We start from the raw sequence: 18,775 nt of genomic DNA on the forward strand, positions 1-18,775 counted from the left end.
TTCTCGCTCTCTCTCTCTCTCAAAAATAAAAATAAACATTAAAACAATATTTTAAAAAGTAACACAGAATTCCTTCATGGCAATATTTACAATTTGTCATTACTATTGTTATGTTTTGTTTACCTCTTTACTGTCACACCAGAATACGAGCTCCATGAAGATACAGATCTTACCAAAATCACCATGCATCACTGTGTATACAACAAAATCTAGCATAGAGTAAGTATCTATATATACTTGCTGAATGAATAATTGACTTTTACATCTAACAGTACCTAACACAGTACCTTATGCGTGGTAGATAATAATAATCAGTAGTTGTTGATCGGATTACGTATGCAAAAAACCAGACGTTAGTTGAGATAGAAGTTTAGGATGTCACAATAAAACCCACCGGGACCTCAAGGAATAGGTATTGTTTTTTACTTAGGACACCAGTGATTGTGAGGTAAGTAATTAGTTTAGGAAGTTTTAAGAAAGAAAACATTTTGCTGATTAAGTTGTGACCCACCATTAATTGTGATATATACATCTTGATTACGGAGATTTTAAGAATGTGAAAAATGTGCTTCTCAAAATGTAAAAAATATAGTATATAACACAGACTTTTCCCAAAGTCCTGTTTTAATGTGTTGTTTTTCCATGGTAATCTTGAACTGAAAAGGACCTTAACAGGCATTAGTCTAAATTTTCATACGTACTAAGGCAAATACGTACTTACAGAATGATGGGGATGAAATCAAGGTCCATACAAACCCAGTTATGCTTAAGGAGCATTTGAGCTGAGGCAGAAGATCAGATTCCAAGCACAGGTTTTTATTGTGAGAAGGAAACAGGAAGAAACAGCAGAAGGGAAGGATAAAGGGATGCTGGCAGGAATATTGATCAAATTTATCTTCTAAAGATCACCTTGTATGCAGTGACAGGTGGGTCCCAAAGAGGACACAGAGCCCCAGCCAGGGGGCTACTGCAGACTTCCCAGTTAGCCATCCTGGTAACTTGGACTAGGATGGGTGGATTGGGAAGGAGTACACAGATTCAGGAGATACTGTAGTGGCAACATGGATAGGATTTAGTGATGCATTAAACTGTTTCCAACCATCCTTTAAAATCGTTTGGCAAAGACTGATAGTGATACATGCCTCTGATTCTAAGTTTAAACAATAGCACACGTGAGGAAACATTCCATTATGTCTTAAAACATATATTTGACTTAAAGTTTATTCGGGTTGGCAGAAATAGTAAGGTTCCCATATTTCTGAAGATATTATACATTTAATTAATTCATTTTTAAATAATGGACTTCCTAGTGCCAGAGTTTCCAGTTTCAGATTGGCATAAAATGATAAAGGTATGCTGTTTCTAGAAGGGCCTGGTTTCAGGGGCCATTGAGAAGTTAGGGGAAGACACTTGCCCTCCCAAATCTGTCGTTTGTGTGTGACATGACATGCTGTGGTGATCAGGGCTGAGCTGGAGAAACTTCTGAATGGATCCATAGGCAAATTCTCATTGTGCTGTAGATTCTCAATCCACTTTTTTTTATATTCTCCGAAGGGCTAACAGAAAAAATAACAGCAAACTTCACACTGGAGGTTTTAATTAAAACTGGAAGGTCTTTGAACTATTATTATAAAAGGTAGAGAAGGCAAATGCCTTGAGGGTTTTACCTGCATCACAAGCTGTGTATGCCTTTGTTCCTTTCTCTTGCATCACACACTCTCCTATTGTATGTTGGCCTAGATTATGAATGGATATAAAGGTCAAGGGTAAACCGAAGTAAAGTGAGTAAAATTACTATTGTATGTGTGTGTGTTTTAAGAGCAAGATACTCAAGAAGAAAAAAAAATTCCTAGCATCGTTCCTACTGCATATAAAACAATGCAGCAATTAAAAACAAGGGCAACTTTATATTTTATACTATTCACGTGTATGCATAGTACTTACATAGGAAGTAGGAAATGCTAGTGGCAATAACTTCAGTGACGTCTCATGGAGGGGGGTGAAGTTTCAAAGACACAACAGAAGCAAGATCTGTAACTCTAAGGTTCTAGTGGTGGGACAGAGAGAAAGCTTGTAATTGAACCCTCCAACTCTTGCTAGAAGCTCATTCCACAGAAGGCTTTGCTAGAGATCCATATCACAGGGATAGTCTACAATTGCATTTTCGACTTTCTTTTTCCCTGATTATACTCTATCTTTAAGATTTAGGAATGTGGCTTTTATCTCACTCCTCTTTCTTCCCCCTCACTTAGTTTTTATTCTTTGCTTACAAAGAAGACTAAATATATTTGACCATTAGATCCTACTTAGGCTGCTTTTAAAGGGGATTCACCTCTCTGCTCTCTAACGATCTGGTATGGATTAAATCGTATCCTCAAAAAGGATATGTTGAAATCCTAACCGCCAGCACCTATGGATGGGACCTTATTTGGAAATAGGGCTGTTACGCGATGTAATTAGTTAAGGTGAGGTAATACCACCCCAGGGCAAGCTGGTGTCCTTGTAAGAAGAAAAGAGACACAGACACAGCCACACGAGGGAAGAACGCCATACGAGGCAGAGATTGAAGCATGCGGCTGCTAGCCAAGGAATGCCAATGGTGGCCAGCAAACCACCAGAGGCTAGAAGAAATGAAAGATTCTCTGCCGCAAGCTGGTCCTGCCAACACCTTAATGTCCGACGTCCAGACTCCAGAACTGTGAGATAGTACGTTTCTGCTGTCTTAAGCAACGCAGTTTGTGGTCCTTGTTAACACGGCCCTAGGAAATTAACAGACCACCCATCTATCCATTCATCCCTGCCTCCATCCATCCATTCATTGACCTATTCATTCAAACAACATTTATGTAGCACTTGCTGTGTACTAGGCGCTGTATACTGCACCGGAGTTTCGAGGGAACAAAGATGAGAAGGAAACCATCTCTGGTTCTAAGAGCTTTTAATCCCAGGAGACAAGAAACGTGGGGGACACAGCGGGGAGGGACTCTCTCTCCGTGGCACGTGGAGATGGCAGGGTGCTGGTCATGGGAGTCTTAGCAGGAAAGAAACTTGAAGAGGGAGTAGATGATTCTGGGCAAAAACAAACCCCCAAACAAAACAAAAAACCCCATTTCCAGATACAAGAATATAGAATGCAACGTTGAAAGGGAATTTGCAGGTTACTCTGTCTAACCTGTTAGCTCTACATAACGAAACCGAGGCCCTTACAGGTTGTGATTGGTGTCGCGTCACACAGCCAGGGGCCAGGCCAGGACCAGTGTTACTGTAGGCCCTGCACAGGGCAAGTGCTTTCCCTGCGCTGACTCCCTTATTCCTCACCTCAGACCTCCTTTTACAAACAAGGAATCGTAAGGTGCAGAGATGTAAAGTGACCGGCCAGAGTAAAGTGGATTGTCTATTAAATGGCCGACCTTGGATCAGAGCTGGCTTCAGAGCCTCAGGTCCCTGTCCTGTGCGACAATTGCACAGGTTTTTAGAAATTCCAGATCTCGTTCTCTCTCCACCGTCCCACGTTGGCTTACAATAATTTATAAAATGTCACATTAAAGCCAGACAGTTCCCTGTAACGTAAATGAAAACTACTGGAAAGAGGTTAGGATTAAAAATATAATTGTGCCTTTAGGCCTCGCATACTTTTAGCTTCAATAGAATGTGCTGTGCATAAATCACGTGAATGATACATGCAGGAATATTCATGCATTCGTGTAAATATTGAAATTAAATTACCATTTCTATTGTGATTGCAATCATCACAGATATGGATAAGATTTATTTCTCTTTCACATTTTGGAGGGAGGGAAATCTAATGAAAATTATTGTTATACATTGATGTGCGGTGGTTGTGATACCAAGTTGATTTATTCCCGTGAATATTTCCAAACAAATTTAGTCCAAATGCGTATTGATGGTCTTGGGGCTTGTACATAAAAATACAATTTATATAGATTGAGAAGAACTTTGAATTATTCGACAAATATTGTCATCCTAGGATAAAGGGGTATAGTTTGAAGCTTGAAGAAACAAAGAACGAAAGCAAATAATTCTACTTCGCATAGGAATAGTAAGCTTATGGTTGCATTGTCCCAGGTGGCGAAGGTTATGATGGTGTCACCAAATCCTTGGGCTTCTCATGCTGTGGTCCACCAGTAACTTTGTAAAGCAGGGACAGGGCTGAGATGCTTACCAGCGGCTTGGGAAAACAAATGGGAAGTTGCTGCAGGGAACCTCGCTGCTTAAATATCTCACTTAATCTACCTCATGTGTCTTTTGTTACAGGTGGCTTAGGAGTTGAGACCCTCTCCGGTCTGACAACTGAGTCTATCTTTACCTCTATGAGGTGTGGGTCACTTCAAAGGTTTCTACACCCTTGAGACCTACCTTTCTAGACTCCGTTTCCTGAAGACTAACCTCTTTCATGTGTTCCACATCTAGGAAATGACTATACCTTCTAGGGTGAATTAGGACTTCCCCACAGGGCTAGGGGATATTCCTAGGCAGGGGCATTCGTTATATTCTACAGGGATACGGGTGCAAACCCCCCCCCCAATTACATAAATGAATCACAGAGCCAGGCATGCCTGTGGTGGGGAGTGCCTTTCCCTACAAGGAGGGTCAGATTTTCTCACAACTTCCATTTGTTCAGCAGGATCGGGAACTGGAGGAAGTCACCATGGCTCTTCCGTAGGCATCACTTAAGAGTTTCAGGTCACAGAATTTGTGCCTACTTCTGTATTTCTTCACTGAACTCTCACGGAAACCGTAAACAGCAGGCATATCTTTTGGCTACAAGATACATAACTGATTTTCATTCCTAGCTTAAAGAAATCAGCCTCTTCGCTTACGGCTGTACCATATAAGAAGCCAGCTCTCTTATCTGAGTTAAAAATGATTTTCCTGTTCTATCACTGATCTAGTGACTTTGTTTGTAGTATCTTTTCTCAACAGAGGTTTTATATATCCCTATATATATTTTTTTGGTATTACCTTCTAGGTTCCCAGCCTTGAATAATAAGTTCATCCTCACTGCTGGATTGTATGGGTACAACTTCATGGATTTTCCTGCAGTATTTTAATTATTTTATTAATTATAGGTACATCTTGTATGCCTCTGGCATGAATTTTTGTCTATGCCTAAGTTAGCACACTTTTATTTTCTAGCCACGTATGCCAACGCCATTTGTTAATAATCGATTTCTCCCACTCAATTAAACTTTTCGCACATAGTGATTCTCATTTGCTGATGTAATTTTTCCTCCTCGCTCTATCGCACTGACCCCCTTTCCATTCTTACACCAACGCCATCTTGTCCCGGTGGCAGTAGCTTTACTGTGTGTGTGAATACCTGGTCCGGTGCAGCCGGCAGGTGCCTCCTCAGGCCTCCCTCACGGAGAGCTTGCCATTCAGCTGTGAGGAGCTGACCGGAAGGCACTGCTAGGGCCCAACCCTTTCTGCCCAGGGGAGGGACTCTACCAATGGCATCGTTTTTTGCTCAAGAGCTCTCCACTGGGTTGGCCGGGACTCTGTCACGTCTGCATGGCAGGGGTGGCTCCTCCTGGCTCTTGCCTTTCACGGGTGTCAGATCTGACCGGGCGCCTGAGTCTTCTCCTGTCCAGTCCTGCTTCCTACCCTTCAGAGGCCGTCCTCCCCCTCCTCAAATTAACCTCTTCAACTCTTAGCTCTGGCTCAGTGGCTGCTTTTCAAGGACTCGCGCTGACACCTAAGGCTGATTCTCCTTATCCGCAGCTGCAACCCCATCGCCTTCTCTTGGCTAGCATTCGTCTTTTATTCTTCCAGGTAAACATTATTAGCATATAGTATTACAGAATTATCTCCATAAAAATAATAGGTTTGGGGGGCGCCTCAGTGGCTCAGTGGGTTAAGCAACGTACTCTTGGTTTCAGCCCAGGTCATGATCTCATGGTTGGGGGGTTCAAGCCCTGCATCGGGCTCAATGCTAGCAGTGCAGAGCCTGCTTGGGACTCTCTCTCCCTCTCTCTCTCTCTCCTAAAAATAAATAAACATTAATTTTTTTTAAAGTATTAGAATAAGGATCAAAGCATTAACAAATTCAGTTTGGAAGCCAGGACTTATCACTCTGCTCTCTTCCACCATTCCCACCAGTTCTAACAAGAGGAAAGGAAGCAGGGTGCAGGCAAAGGGCAAGTTCAGATTGTATTTCCTTCACTTAATAGCCAAGTGACCTTGCAAAACTTACCTTTGTGTTTCCAAGCCTCCCTTCTGTAGTATCCAGAGTAACAACGATGTTGCCTTTCACACTTGTTCTTCATCAGACGAGCATGCATCCAGCTCACCCAGAGAGGTCTTCAGTTTTGGTTTTGAACCCAAAACCCAGGTGCCCAGGTCCCAACTTGGGAGGGGGCCTTGGTGCTCAGGTGGTTGTGATATGGACTCTTTTCAGTCAGGGAGGCTGAAGTTCTGCTGCAGCGAGAGGATTCCGAATTTCGTACATCTTAACACATAAAAGTGTATTTCTTCCTCACGTTACGTGTCCCGTGTGGGTTGTAATGGAGAGAGGGTCTCTGCTTCACAATCGTTCAGGCCTCAGGATCACATGGGCTCCATTGTCTGGAACACTCCCATTACCACAGCAGAGTCTTTACTTTCCTGTATAATAGGGTAACTACTGCACATATAGGGCCATTTAAATTTAAATTCGTTAGAACAAAATAAAATTGAAGTCAGTCATAGAAGCCATACTTCAAAGATCTGAAGCCACATGCTGTTCGTGGCTCCTCAGTGGGACAGCCCAGGTGTGAAAGATTTCCACCACTGCAGAGAGCTCTATCGGACAAGGCTGGTCCAGTATACAGTTGATCTCCTTTCCCTTGTGTGCCCCAATTCTAGCCTTATACCCCTCCCTTCAGCCAGAGAAATGCTCTGACAATGGTGCTGGCCATTGTTCAGAAGCTTTCCATGAGGAAGGGCGTTTGCAAGCTAGACATTCTTACGGCAGAGCACGTAGGAATGGTGCTGGAGGAAGATGTGGGCTATATTTCAGATCAGCAAAGCCAGTGATAAAGGGATGGACCGGGAAAGAATAGGTGTACGTGAAAAAGCATCCCGGGAAAGACTGGTGTGTCAAAAAGGGAATATCAACTGGTTGTAAAGGCAAACGTGTAAGGATCGTATTAGGATTGAATAAGCTGAGAAGGCAGGGAGGACTGACTTCACATGCTTTTAGAAATAGTCTTGTGCAGAGTAACCTCCATCTCTACTGAAAATAGAATAAGTGATGGGATTAAATTTATGAATGAGGAATTTCATTTATGCATAGGGTAGGATGTTTTAGGAATGAAAAGTCCCTAGTTGAAAATACTCATCTATAGTATTGTAAAATGGAAGCTGTATTCTATTTTTATAGAATGCAGACTGCTATACTCCGTATTAGTACTCCATGCTCTGTAATACTTGAAAATGTCGGACAGATGTAAAATTTCACTACATGGTCTCTCAATGCCTCTTCTAAGATTGTGATTCTATTGGGGTGTCCGTTGCATATCCAGTGGCCTATGAGTTTGTGATTTCTTAGGACAATGATTCTCAACGAACTTTCAGTCAAACTGTTCTCCTAATAATACTGAGATGTTATTTACCCTTTTTACAGTGTGGACATTTGCACTGAAGGTGCAAAAACAATGGTGGCTGAAACTGCTGGCCGTTTAGAGCAAGTCCAGGTAGTGGGGGAAAACTCTCCCAGCAGTCATGTTATTCAACACAATGCACTTGTAGTGAATGAAGGAAAGAAAGAAAGAAAGAAAGAAAGAAAGAAAGAAAGAAAGAAAGAAAGAAAGAAAGAAAAGAAGGGAGGAAGGAAGAAGGGAGGAAGGAAGAAGGGAGGAAGGGAAGAGAGAAAGATAGAGTAATGAAGAAAGATGCCTTTTATAGAGCAATAAAAATTATTAATTTTATTTGATCTCAACCCTTAATACGTCTTTTAGTAGTTTGATGGTGAGATTGGAAGTACATAAGAGCATTTTTGCTGCCTACCAATGTATGATATTTGCCCTGAGGAAAAGCACCTGTGTGGCCATTTGAGTTGCAAAGCAAACTAACTGGTTTATGCTTTGGGATATGATTCATCAAGAGACAAACCACACTTACTCAGACTTGGGTTTTGGCAGACATTTTCCCAAAAACAAATGAAAAGAGCTGGCCAGTTCAAGGAAAACAACTTCAACTGAAATTGTTTTTGCCAGTGATGAAATTTAGGCTTTCGAGTTAAAATGAGAGTCATAGAAAACTTGTCTTTGCCACTGTAAACTTTTCAGCTCTGTAGCTTAAAGATTTCGAGTATTTTATAATATTAGTGATTATACTGATGAAAGAGATTTTTTGGTATTGTATAATGAAATATATCCACTTAAAAGATCTGCATAACCCAGTGAACCAATATTTTGCAAATAACCAATGCGTAATATTACAATCATAAATTAAGTCAGAAGTGGAAGATACAAGCCAATGTACTATGATATAAAAGAACATAAGAAGTATGATGATACGGCTTTAGATTCTACATATATCGCTTGTGGAGTTTTGGCGTCATATTAAGAATGTCCAGGGGTACCTGGGTGGCTCAGTCGGTTAAAATGTCCGACTCTCGATTTTGGCTCAGGTCATGATTTCACGGTTCATGGGGTTGAGCCCCATGTTGGGCTCTGCCCTGACAGCATGGAGCCTACTTGGGACTCTCTCCCTCCCTCTCTCTACCCCTCTCTTGCTCATGTACATGTTCTCTTTCAAAATAAATAAACATTAAAAAAAGAATGTCCAAAATTTTATAAGAATACCACAAAAATACATCTGTATGAGGCTTGATTTTCTTCGTATTCTTCAACCAAATATACTGCGACAGATTGAATGCAAAACCAGATAAGAAAATTCACCTGTTTTCCCATTAATCTAGACATTAAGGACAGCTTTAAAAATGTAAAACAATCCCACTATTCTTACTGAATTTTTCTGGTTTTGGAAAATAGAGCTATTTTTAATAAAAAAATATGCTATTTATGCTAACATATATTTATCATTTTTATTTTAATTTAAAAAAAAATTTTTTTTTAACGTTTATTTACTTTTGAGACAGAGAGAGAGTCAGAGGATGAATGGGGGAGGGTCAGAGAGAGAGAGGGAGACTCAGAATCTGAAACAGGCTCCAGGCTCTGAGCTGTCAGCACAGAGCCCGACGCGGGGCTCAAACTCACGAGCCGTGACATCATGACCTGAGCCAAAGTCGGACACTTAACCGACTGAGCCACCCAGGCGCCCCTCATTTTTATTTAAAAAAAAATTTTTTTTTTTAACATTTATTTGTTTTTGAGACAGAGAGAGACAGACAATTCCAATAGCACTAGAAACACCCAAGGTCTAAGTCCAGTACATAGAATTGCAGAATTCCATGTATTCACTCTATACACCTTAAGTCACTGCAGGCCATGAATTTTTTTTCAGAGAGTTTTAGAGAAATATTTCAGAGCTGAACGTAGGGAATATTTGTTGTTCTTGATCTCTTCCTTAAAAGTACATTACATTTTTAAAATTTTAAATATCTCATTAAAATGATCTGAAATAAACTGCCAGAAGGACACGTATTATGTGATAGTGTTTTATTCCTCATAAATATGAATAAAACATAAGAACGTCTTGTTTAAAAGGCTGAGTCATTTAGAAGAACAATTTTTACACACCAAAAAGGAATTATATGAGCAGAGGCATTAATTGCTCTTTAGCTGCTACAAAAGTGTTTCAAGGGTAAGTTTTCTTGTTGTATAAACTCTATAAGTGTTTTCTATCTATATATAGATAGTGTATATCTCTCTATATATAGTGATAGATATATAAGTGTATTCTTATATATATACTATATATATACACTATGTATATATAGATATACTATATATATATACTGTATATATACACTATGTATATATAGATATACTATATATATATACTATATATATATACTGTATATATATAGATAGATAGATATACTATATATATATACTGTATATAGTATATATACTATATATACAGTATATATATATAGTATATCTATACTATATATATATAGTGATAGATATATAAGTGTATTCTATCACTTATAGTAGGTGCTTAGTTTAATAAACTTAAAGTCCCTGTCACTTTGTAAGTATGTGACATGAAACAACACACACAGCGACTTGACAGGACAGTTGCTAAATATAAAGTCAGGCACGATAATCAAAGCATCTAAAAAGAACTACATCAGTAAGCTTTTTTCCAAACTCTGCAGGCTGCTAAGAGTATGCAGTTACTCCCAGATTACAAATGGTTTGTGAGCATTCTCTCTTTTTTTTTAAGTAATAATATTCTACTTCATTGAATTTACTATACAATATTTTAAGGATTACCCAATACTGTTAGATAAGATGTATATTGGAAATTTCCAAATGTCACTATATAATTACAACCCCAAGTTACATCTATGTCTGTTCTTTGAATTACTAATTAAACTAATCTTTTGTACCCCAAACCAGAAAGGTAAAAAATGAAATATGGATCTGATTGATCAATTTTATTATAAATGATGTTTTCCTGTGTTGACAACTGTTAACTTTGGGAGACTGTAATAGCCATCAAATTATATTTACACGTGAGTGAGCAGAATGATGTCAACATGGAACGTGTAAATATCTAAATATCGGCTTTTACGACAATTCTAACGTGGAAGCTTCAAAGAGACACAGACTTTGGAGAGGAATGACCAACTATACTGATGTCATTTCCTTTGGGATTTTCTCTATGTTTTTTTGAGGGTTTCTCTTTAGTCTTTGGAAAGACATGAATATAATAGGGAAAAAGGGTTGTCATAATTAGATTTTATATTTAAATTTTTTTTAACGTTTATTTATTTTTGAGACAGAGAGAGACAGAGCATGAACTGGGGAGGGTCAGAGAGAGGGAGACACAGAATCTGAAACAGGCTCCAGGCTCTGAGCCGTCAGCACAGAACCTGACGCGGGGCTCAAACTCACGGACCGCGAGATCATGACCTGAGCCGAAGTCAGCCGCTTAACCGACTGAGCCACCCAGGCGCCCCTAGATTTTATAGTTAAAAAATTCTTATTTTTAATTGATGTATCATTAACATGCAACATTATAATTAGTTTCAGGTATACAGTTTGATTTGACAATTGCACACATTACAAAATGCTCACTCCAAATGTAGTTACCCCCTTTTGCCATATAAAGTTATGATAATATTCTTGACTGTATTTCCTATACTTCCCTTTCATTCCTCTGATGCATTTATTTCGTTTGGAAGTTTGTGCCTCCTCATCTCCTTCACCTGTTTTTTAACCACATTTCACCTAAAGAATCAAATCTCACCTTGAATGTTTACTAAATAATGTTCACAATCACTCCCTAAATCATAGTTTGTGGAACTAGAAACTAGAGTTTGTGGAACAGTCTGTAAGGATTTTGCATCTGTGGTCTGTGTGCATCCCTGTGCTAAGTCTTGCTGGCCATTAGAGTATGTATTGAATACATGATCCTAATCTGCATGAAACCTGGATCGAGCTGAGCAGTGGGTGAAAAACACAGCATCACAGAATACAGACAACTTACAAAGTCACTTGGTTCTGGTGAGAATTCAGACAAGGAAGAAATCAGTTTGGACTACTGAAATTGTTGGGTAAACTTTACAGACAGGAGAGTCTGAGTTTCACAAACAATGTGGAAATTCATGAAAATGTGGAAGTAGATAGGATATCATCTCCGGCCCCTGAAAACTTAAAGAGTCTGGTAGGAAAGAAAGATACAAAGCAATGCCTTCAATACGATGCTGTGCCTCTAACAGCAGGGGAATGCAAAGGAGCACTTTGTTTGGGGTGTTAGCCATAACAGTTGGCCACGATGCCTGGATGAAGCTCTGAAGAATGAGTAAAAGTTAACCTGATAAAGAAAGTGGGCAGAGGCTCCATGCAGAGGGAGTAACGAGAAGAAAGTCATAGAGCTGTGAGGTGGCAGTCAGTCTGTGGAGAACATAAATTATTTACTCTGGAATAAAGGTAGGCAAAAGGCGGGGCCAGGTCTGAATCTTGTCGTGCAGATAGGTGGTCATGGGCAGTGGGTCAGTGAGGGACTGGGGTCGAACTGGACATGGATCTAGGGCAGGGCCAGAGAAGCAAGCCTTTGGAGGATGACAGGGGACTCTTGGTCTCCTAACCTCTCCTTCTCCTAGGCACACATCTCCAGGCAGACTAAAGGTCTTGCTGGTATGCTCAGAAAGGACCACATGGAGGAGGACCCAGGAGTGATTTCTGCAGGTGGGATAAGTGCAAATGCAGAGAGCACTGCCTGAGTCTGTGTGTCCCCAGGATGAGGACATGGCTGAACCCATGTCAGAGCCTAATGCTCTCACCCGTACTTGAGAATTAACAGATCAAGCTAAGGCTGTGGCATAGGAAAATTATCTCATTTCAATAACGTCAAGGCTCAAGAATTATGGTTTGATTGTTTAAACTTGGGTTCAGGGCTTAGGGTTGTTTAACCTCAGATTCAATGTTCCTGGGATATATGTAAAATTAAAATCTGGAACGGAAACACTTAAGGTCCTTACGTACCTTCCTTTGGCTCCGTCTATGGATTCTGCAGAGCACAGCTTCCCAGTTGGTGAACTGTGGCACCGAGGAATAATACAAACGGGCCAAAAGGAGCGTTGTGAAATGCTGATTCTTCTCATCTATCATCTGTGGCCTGCATTATTGCAAAGACCCCCTAACTGTCCTCTCTGTTGCGATCCTTGCCCCTCTGTAGTCTGTGACAATTAACGTTGTGTCATCTCGACTGGCCAAGGGATGCCCAGATAGCTTGTAAAATATTAGTTTCTGGTGTGTCTATACAGGTGCTTCTGGAAGAGATTAGCGTCTGATTTAGTGGACTGAGTGAGGAGGTCTGCCCTCACCAATGGGGTGGGCATCCCCTAGTGCAGGGGGGTCCCGAACAGAAAAAAAGGTGAAGGAAAGGTGACTTCCCTCTTTTCTGGAGCTGAAACATCCACCGTCTCCTGCCTTTGGACATCAGAGCTCTTGGTTCTCAGTCTTTTGACCTCAGACCTCAGTTATACCATCAACTCCCCTAGTTGTCAGGCCTTGGTACTATCCTCAACACAGAGGATAAAGTCATCTTTTCAATCATATATGTTTTATCCCTCCTGTGCTATCAAACCTGCCTTGGCTTCTCAATCTCACTTAGAGGAAGTCCTCACAGTGGCCAGTAGAGCTCCCTATCATCTGACCTCTGTTACCTGTCCCATTTCATATCACACGATTGCCTGCCGTGGTTATTTTGCTCAGTGCACCAGGGCCACCATGTTGTTTCTTAAACCAGCTGGTGACATTCTTTATCTCCACTTTGCATATGCTTCTGACTCCCGCCTGGAGTGCTCTTCTCCCACAGAGCCACCTGACTCATTCCCTCATCTCCTCCAGGTCTTTGTTCAGATATCATATTTTTGGTGAGGTCTTCCCTGACCACGCTATTCAAAATTGGCCAGCACTACCATTGCTAAAGACAACCCTAATGTTTACTTTAGTTTGTTTATAGTTTGTCTCCCCTGACCAGAATGTGAACTCCACGGTGGCAGGGATGTTTTGTTGTTGTTGTTGTTGTTGTTATTCATTGCTGAATCACTACTACCTAGAGAACTTGATAAAGAATAAGAGCTCGATAACAGTGTTTTTGTATGAATGAATACGCAAATAAATTTTGACATAATGGAATAAAAACTTCAACTGGATTTAAAATCCATTATCAGAAGAATTTAAAAATTACATTTGTCAGTAGGAGAGCTGTTGTGGTATTTAAATATAACAAGGCCTTATAAATTTAGAATGATTATAAAATCAATGGCTTCTATATTTTTATTACCTTGTTATTTAAAAATAACACCAAGAGAGACCATCAGAATTTGAATAAGTCATCATCAAAATTTCTTGTGGAGGAATCATATGGAAACATTTCAGGCATTAAAAGCAGATACTGAAAACATATGCTCATGTAAAGACCATGGGAAACATCATAAACATTGAAAATATATTAAAAATATTATTTAAAAATCACATTTATCTTAAGGTACTGTCTGTATATTTACTCATAATTATATAAAGGAAAACCATTATTTTTCTCACACAGCCCAACATACATCCCCAAATCCTTCCACTTTACCCCATTTGCCATGCAAAATTATGACTTACTATGTATGTTATTAAGTAAATAAGGGTGGCAAGTTCTGGTCTAGAGGGCTCACCATGAACCAATATTCCAAAGTGTGAATGTGGGCTTGAGGGATGGGGACCCGCTGTGTCTACACTCTAGGCTATGGGTGAGTTGTGAAGTCTCTACTGTTGATGCTGAAAAGGTGGGTAGGTTCTCAGCGTGAGTTGCCTTGAATGTCACAATGAAGTACGGCCTTTAATTTATAGGGACGGAGCAAATAGTGGCAAATTTGTTCATGAAATATTAGACCACATCTATGGCATTTCACAGGCCAAATGATACAGCCACATACTCACAGTGGTCATGATTTGCTAGAATACGAGTTTTTACTCATGGGTCTCACCCTTTCATATGCAAGCCCTGATCCACCCTCTGCCCTTTTCTATACTGCATCACCTCCTGCACAAAAATCAACTTGCTAGAGATAACTGTCTCCTTAATTTGTCAAGCAGGCCTTGATCACAGCCTGTTTTAATTTGGAGGGTCAGGTATACAGAAGGCCAAAGCTACTTGCTCTTCTTGAGAAGAGTGTGAGAAGATTCGGTTGGGGGAGGAAGCTGTTCATATAAATTCTGCTGTGACTGTCAACGTTCCCGAATATTTTGTTTCAGAAAAGAAGAGGTTCTTCTGAGTGGAGCCCATGCCTTCGTGGTCAGGACATTAGTTGGTGTTCCAGTCACGGTGAAGAAAAGGAGGTGAAAAAAAGAGTTATATAAATCTCAGCAGCACTGAAGACATGCTGTGATTCCCAACACTTGTGGGTGATTTGAGTTATCACCCCTGGGTGCAAAGAGTCTGCAGGCATCATACTGTCGAGGGCCTTCTATAGACGATGACCAGACCTGTTGTCCACCTAAAAGACTTGAGAAGTTTCCAGAAAAGAGTAGGAGCTGGTGATGTTTAGGCTGAGCACTCCTGATGACGGACAGCACGCCCCACAGGGGTGCTGGCGGTCATGTGATCAAGCTGATTAAAAGCTGACCGACAGTAACCCTGAAACATGGAGGGTGGTCTCAGAGCATATATAAAATCTAAGTCAAAACCTCAATTTCGAGTAGATAGAGCATACAATGACCTGGAAAATGGATCTGAAGATTCAGGTCCCGGGTCATACAGAAAGATCTGGAAGGAGGGTGATGGTTCTCTGGGTCCCACCAGGTGTAGAGCTGGTTGGATTCTCCCCACAGTGCCCCCATGCCCTTGATTCAGCTCAGGTGGGCCCTTATTTCTGTCTAGGAATCAGGATCAGATCTTATCCAACTTCTGCACTCATTTCAGTGGTTTGCTAAACATATATGTATCAGGTATTGTACTAGCTGCTGGGAATACAAAACATAATGTAGTTTGTCTTTGCTTGAAAAGTCACCGGCTGCTGGGATTATAGATTGCTGGGATTATAGATTATGGATTATAGATTGCTGACAGGGAACCATGGTGGATCCCACCAGGGGAGTTGTAGCAGTGGGGGGAGTCCTGGGAAGGAATTCACTCGGGCTTCACTTTGAAGAGAGGTATTCTGAGCAGGATCTTGGCCACCTTAACTTGGGTGAGCTTGCCAAGATGTGGATTTGAGGCTTCCTATAAGCACAGCCATGGTCACTGTTCATATCCAGGCTGAGGGCCGCAGACTTAAGCTGAACCCTGGCAACTGGAACCGTGAGGTTTGCTGATCAATAGATTCTTTCCATTTGTGCTCTTCAAGATGTCATCAGAGTTGAGCCACACTTGCTGAGTAGTATTCCAGAGATAATTATTTAAATATAGCCCAATAGCTGAGGCTAATGAAAAAATTCACCTTAAAGTCACCATGAGGTACCCTGAAAGTCTGAGCTCTATGGAAGGCCAGACGTGGATGAGAAGTTGGGCAGCACCTGACGTCTAGTCAGGAGGCAGCAAGCTCAGTGTCCAAAACCACCTTGGGCCGTTGGCTTCTCCATCCTCAAGGACAACTCCTCTGAAATCAAACTAGGTAGCATTCCCCCAAATAAATTCAAGCCTGACAAAACCGTTGAAAGCAGAGCAAAATGATCCCCGAAATATAGCAATGTCTTGCAACATTGCAGCGAATACACTGGAAAGTGAAATACGATTCTGGCAACATTTAAATATAGAACGCATGTGATATTTGCATGGGCTAAACCTGGCTCAGACAGAAGACACCCTAAGGAGGCTCTAAAATCTAGTACTAGTATTTTCTCTTCTCTGAGTTAGGAAAAGGAATTACAACATTATTTGGATTACTCTTCATAGGCAAAGTTATATATCCTTAAAATATACTAGTATGCTAAGTGTATGCATTCAGGATATAGTGTGGAAATGCACACGGACTCTCTCGGTGTAAAAAGGAATCACAATTGTACATACACAATAACCGCATGCAAAATGAAGACGTTGATAGTAGGACAACTAAATTTTTAAATTTTAGTAGACAAGGGGGGAAAAAACCCCACTGCATTTGGGTGAGCGGTCTTATCCGCCCTGATCTCATTCCCAGAACCAGCCGGATAATCCTGGTCTGCAGTCTGAAGTATGTGCCTGTTCCCACCTCCTTCCACCCCACCCAGCAGTGGGTGGGTTTTACATCTCTTAGCAACAGCGCAGGAAGAGTGTTTCCGCTTTAAATTAATTAATATGCTACATCAATCCGGTGCTGCTCTTGGTATGAGTTAATGTCAAATAGAGTTTGCTGACGCGGCAGGGAAACCACTGACTCCACCGAAACAGCAGGACCTCTGAGCGACGTTTGCTGCATACACACCAAAGGCTGCACGGTGTTCATGGTGGGGACGGTTTCTTTGGCAATCCACCTAACAAAAGTAAGGAAAGTCTGGCCTCGTTAGTACCTCCTTTGTATTCGAGCATATTATTTCAGAAGGGAGAGAGATGTTTTACCCCTGTTATCTTGTTTTGATTCTTTAAATCTCTGTGCATGCTTTGGTTCCTTCGTATTTTATTTGCATGAACATGTTCTAAATTCAATCCAAAGGTGAAGGAACCTTGGACCTGGCTGGGACCTAGGACCGAGAAGCAGGATTTCAGAAAGTTTGAGTCCTCACTGGCGTGGGTATTGTCATAAACCATCACTTGCGGGAAACCAGCTTCACAAAGGAAGCCTACGAGAAGTACATCAAAGATTACGTGAAATCAGTCAAAGGCAGACTTGAAGAACAGAGGCCAGAAAGGGTGAAACCTTCTATGACAGGGGCTGCAGGACAAATCAAGCACGTCCTTGCTATTTTTAAAAACTACCAGTCCTTTATTGGTGAAAACATGAATCCGGGAGGCATGGCTGCCCCGCTGGCCTACTGCGAGGAGGGTGTGACCCCATATATGATCTTCTTTAAGGGTGGTTTAGAAATGGAAAAATGTTGACGAATTTGGCTATTAACTTTGGACGTTATCACCCGTCGTCATAGCTGGCCGCTGCTCATTCACACAACACCAGGACTGAAGACGGATGGGACTGATGTCATCTTGAGCTCTTCATTTATTCTGACCTTGCTTTATCTGGAGCGGAGGCATCGTTTCTAAGAAAACGTGCCATGCAGGTTGTTTAAAAATAAAATGCATTTAAACTCAAAAAACCTCTTTACCGTCAAGGTAAAGAAGGACCTTTGAGATGTTGTGGTATCATTTAGAAGGGACAGATTACAGGGTGAGCCCAGAGCTGGGATAATTGAGCTGTAAAGCTCAATTGAGCTGAAAAGACAAGGCTGCCATTAGTACGGGGACAGCGGCGTGCAAATAGGCACATACGTGTGTTCTGATTTATTTGGGATATTCTTACCTGCGGCAAATTACCCCCAGACACACCCAGAGACAACCCGAGCTCTGCTTCAGCCTTGTTTGGGACATATTCAGCCGATCAGGTGGCTTCTCATCACCCCGCCTCCCACCCGGAGCCCCACAAGTCACGCTTATTTATAAAACGTCTGAAATCCAGAACACACCTGTTCCAGAAAAACAAAATCACACAAAAGTTCTGGAGCAAGAAGGTGAGCCCACAGAAGCCTGAAGGTAACTGCTGTGGGATCAAGTATTAACAGGGCCAGGCAGAGCAAACCATCGCACGGAAGGACGTTTCTGTGAAAAAAATCCCGCTGAGAGATGCCAGGAGTGGGCTGTGCCCATGGGAATGGCAGCGGAGAGTTCTGGAGCTACACGAGCCGGCCGGTGGGAGTGAAAATCCCTTTGTGGGGCGAGACCAGCCGAGGAGGGGTTGGGAAGCAGTGCCTCTTACCTTCAAAGGGTTTGAATTTGCCTCTGGGCTCGGTGAGCAGTCGGACGTACGATAAATGAGCATCATCTACTTGGGAGAGGGGAGAGAAGGCGGCATAGAGTTGCTCTCCTTGGCCAAACACGGAATTCATCAGGTCTGAGTGTCGCAAGCAGAAAGAAGTCATCGCTTACAAGATGCTGGGCGCTACCTGAAGCGCTTAACGCTTAACTAGTTCTCACGGCGCACGTGAACTTGCCATTTCTGTCGGTCCGGGCTGGT

The 18,775-nt window shown here is 41.5% G+C and overlaps 1 protein-coding gene across 1 annotated transcript; it reads left to right on the top strand.

The window, feature by feature from the left end:
- Window positions 1-14,348: 14,348 nt before the first annotated feature.
- LOC131489604 (translationally-controlled tumor protein-like) lies at window positions 14,349-17,649 on the top strand. Its single transcript, XM_058691613.1, has 3 exons — window positions 14,349-14,383; window positions 14,889-14,972; window positions 17,376-17,649. The coding sequence occupies exons 1-3, from the start codon at window positions 14,349-14,351 to the stop codon at window positions 17,647-17,649; spliced, it is 393 nt and encodes a 130-aa protein (XP_058547596.1).
- The last annotated feature ends 1,126 nt before the right edge of the window (window positions 17,650-18,775 follow it).

The sequence above is a fragment of the Neofelis nebulosa genome, chromosome 11 (genome assembly GCF_028018385.1).
Source record: "Neofelis nebulosa isolate mNeoNeb1 chromosome 11, mNeoNeb1.pri, whole genome shotgun sequence".
Classification (NCBI taxonomy): Eukaryota; Metazoa; Chordata; class Mammalia; order Carnivora; family Felidae; genus Neofelis; species Neofelis nebulosa.

Coding starts and splice junctions, on each gene's coding strand:
- LOC131489604 (XM_058691613.1), top strand. CDS start 14,349: ATGGGGACCCGCTGTGTCTACACTCTAGGCTATGG. Junction 14,384..14,888: donor GTCTACACTCTAGGCTATGG/GTGAGTTGTGAA, acceptor ATTTTGTTTCAG/AAAAGAAGAGGTTCTTCTGA. Junction 14,973..17,375: donor GTCACGGTGAAGAAAAGGAG/GTGAAAAAAAGA, acceptor GCGGGAAACCAG/CTTCACAAAGGAAGCCTACG.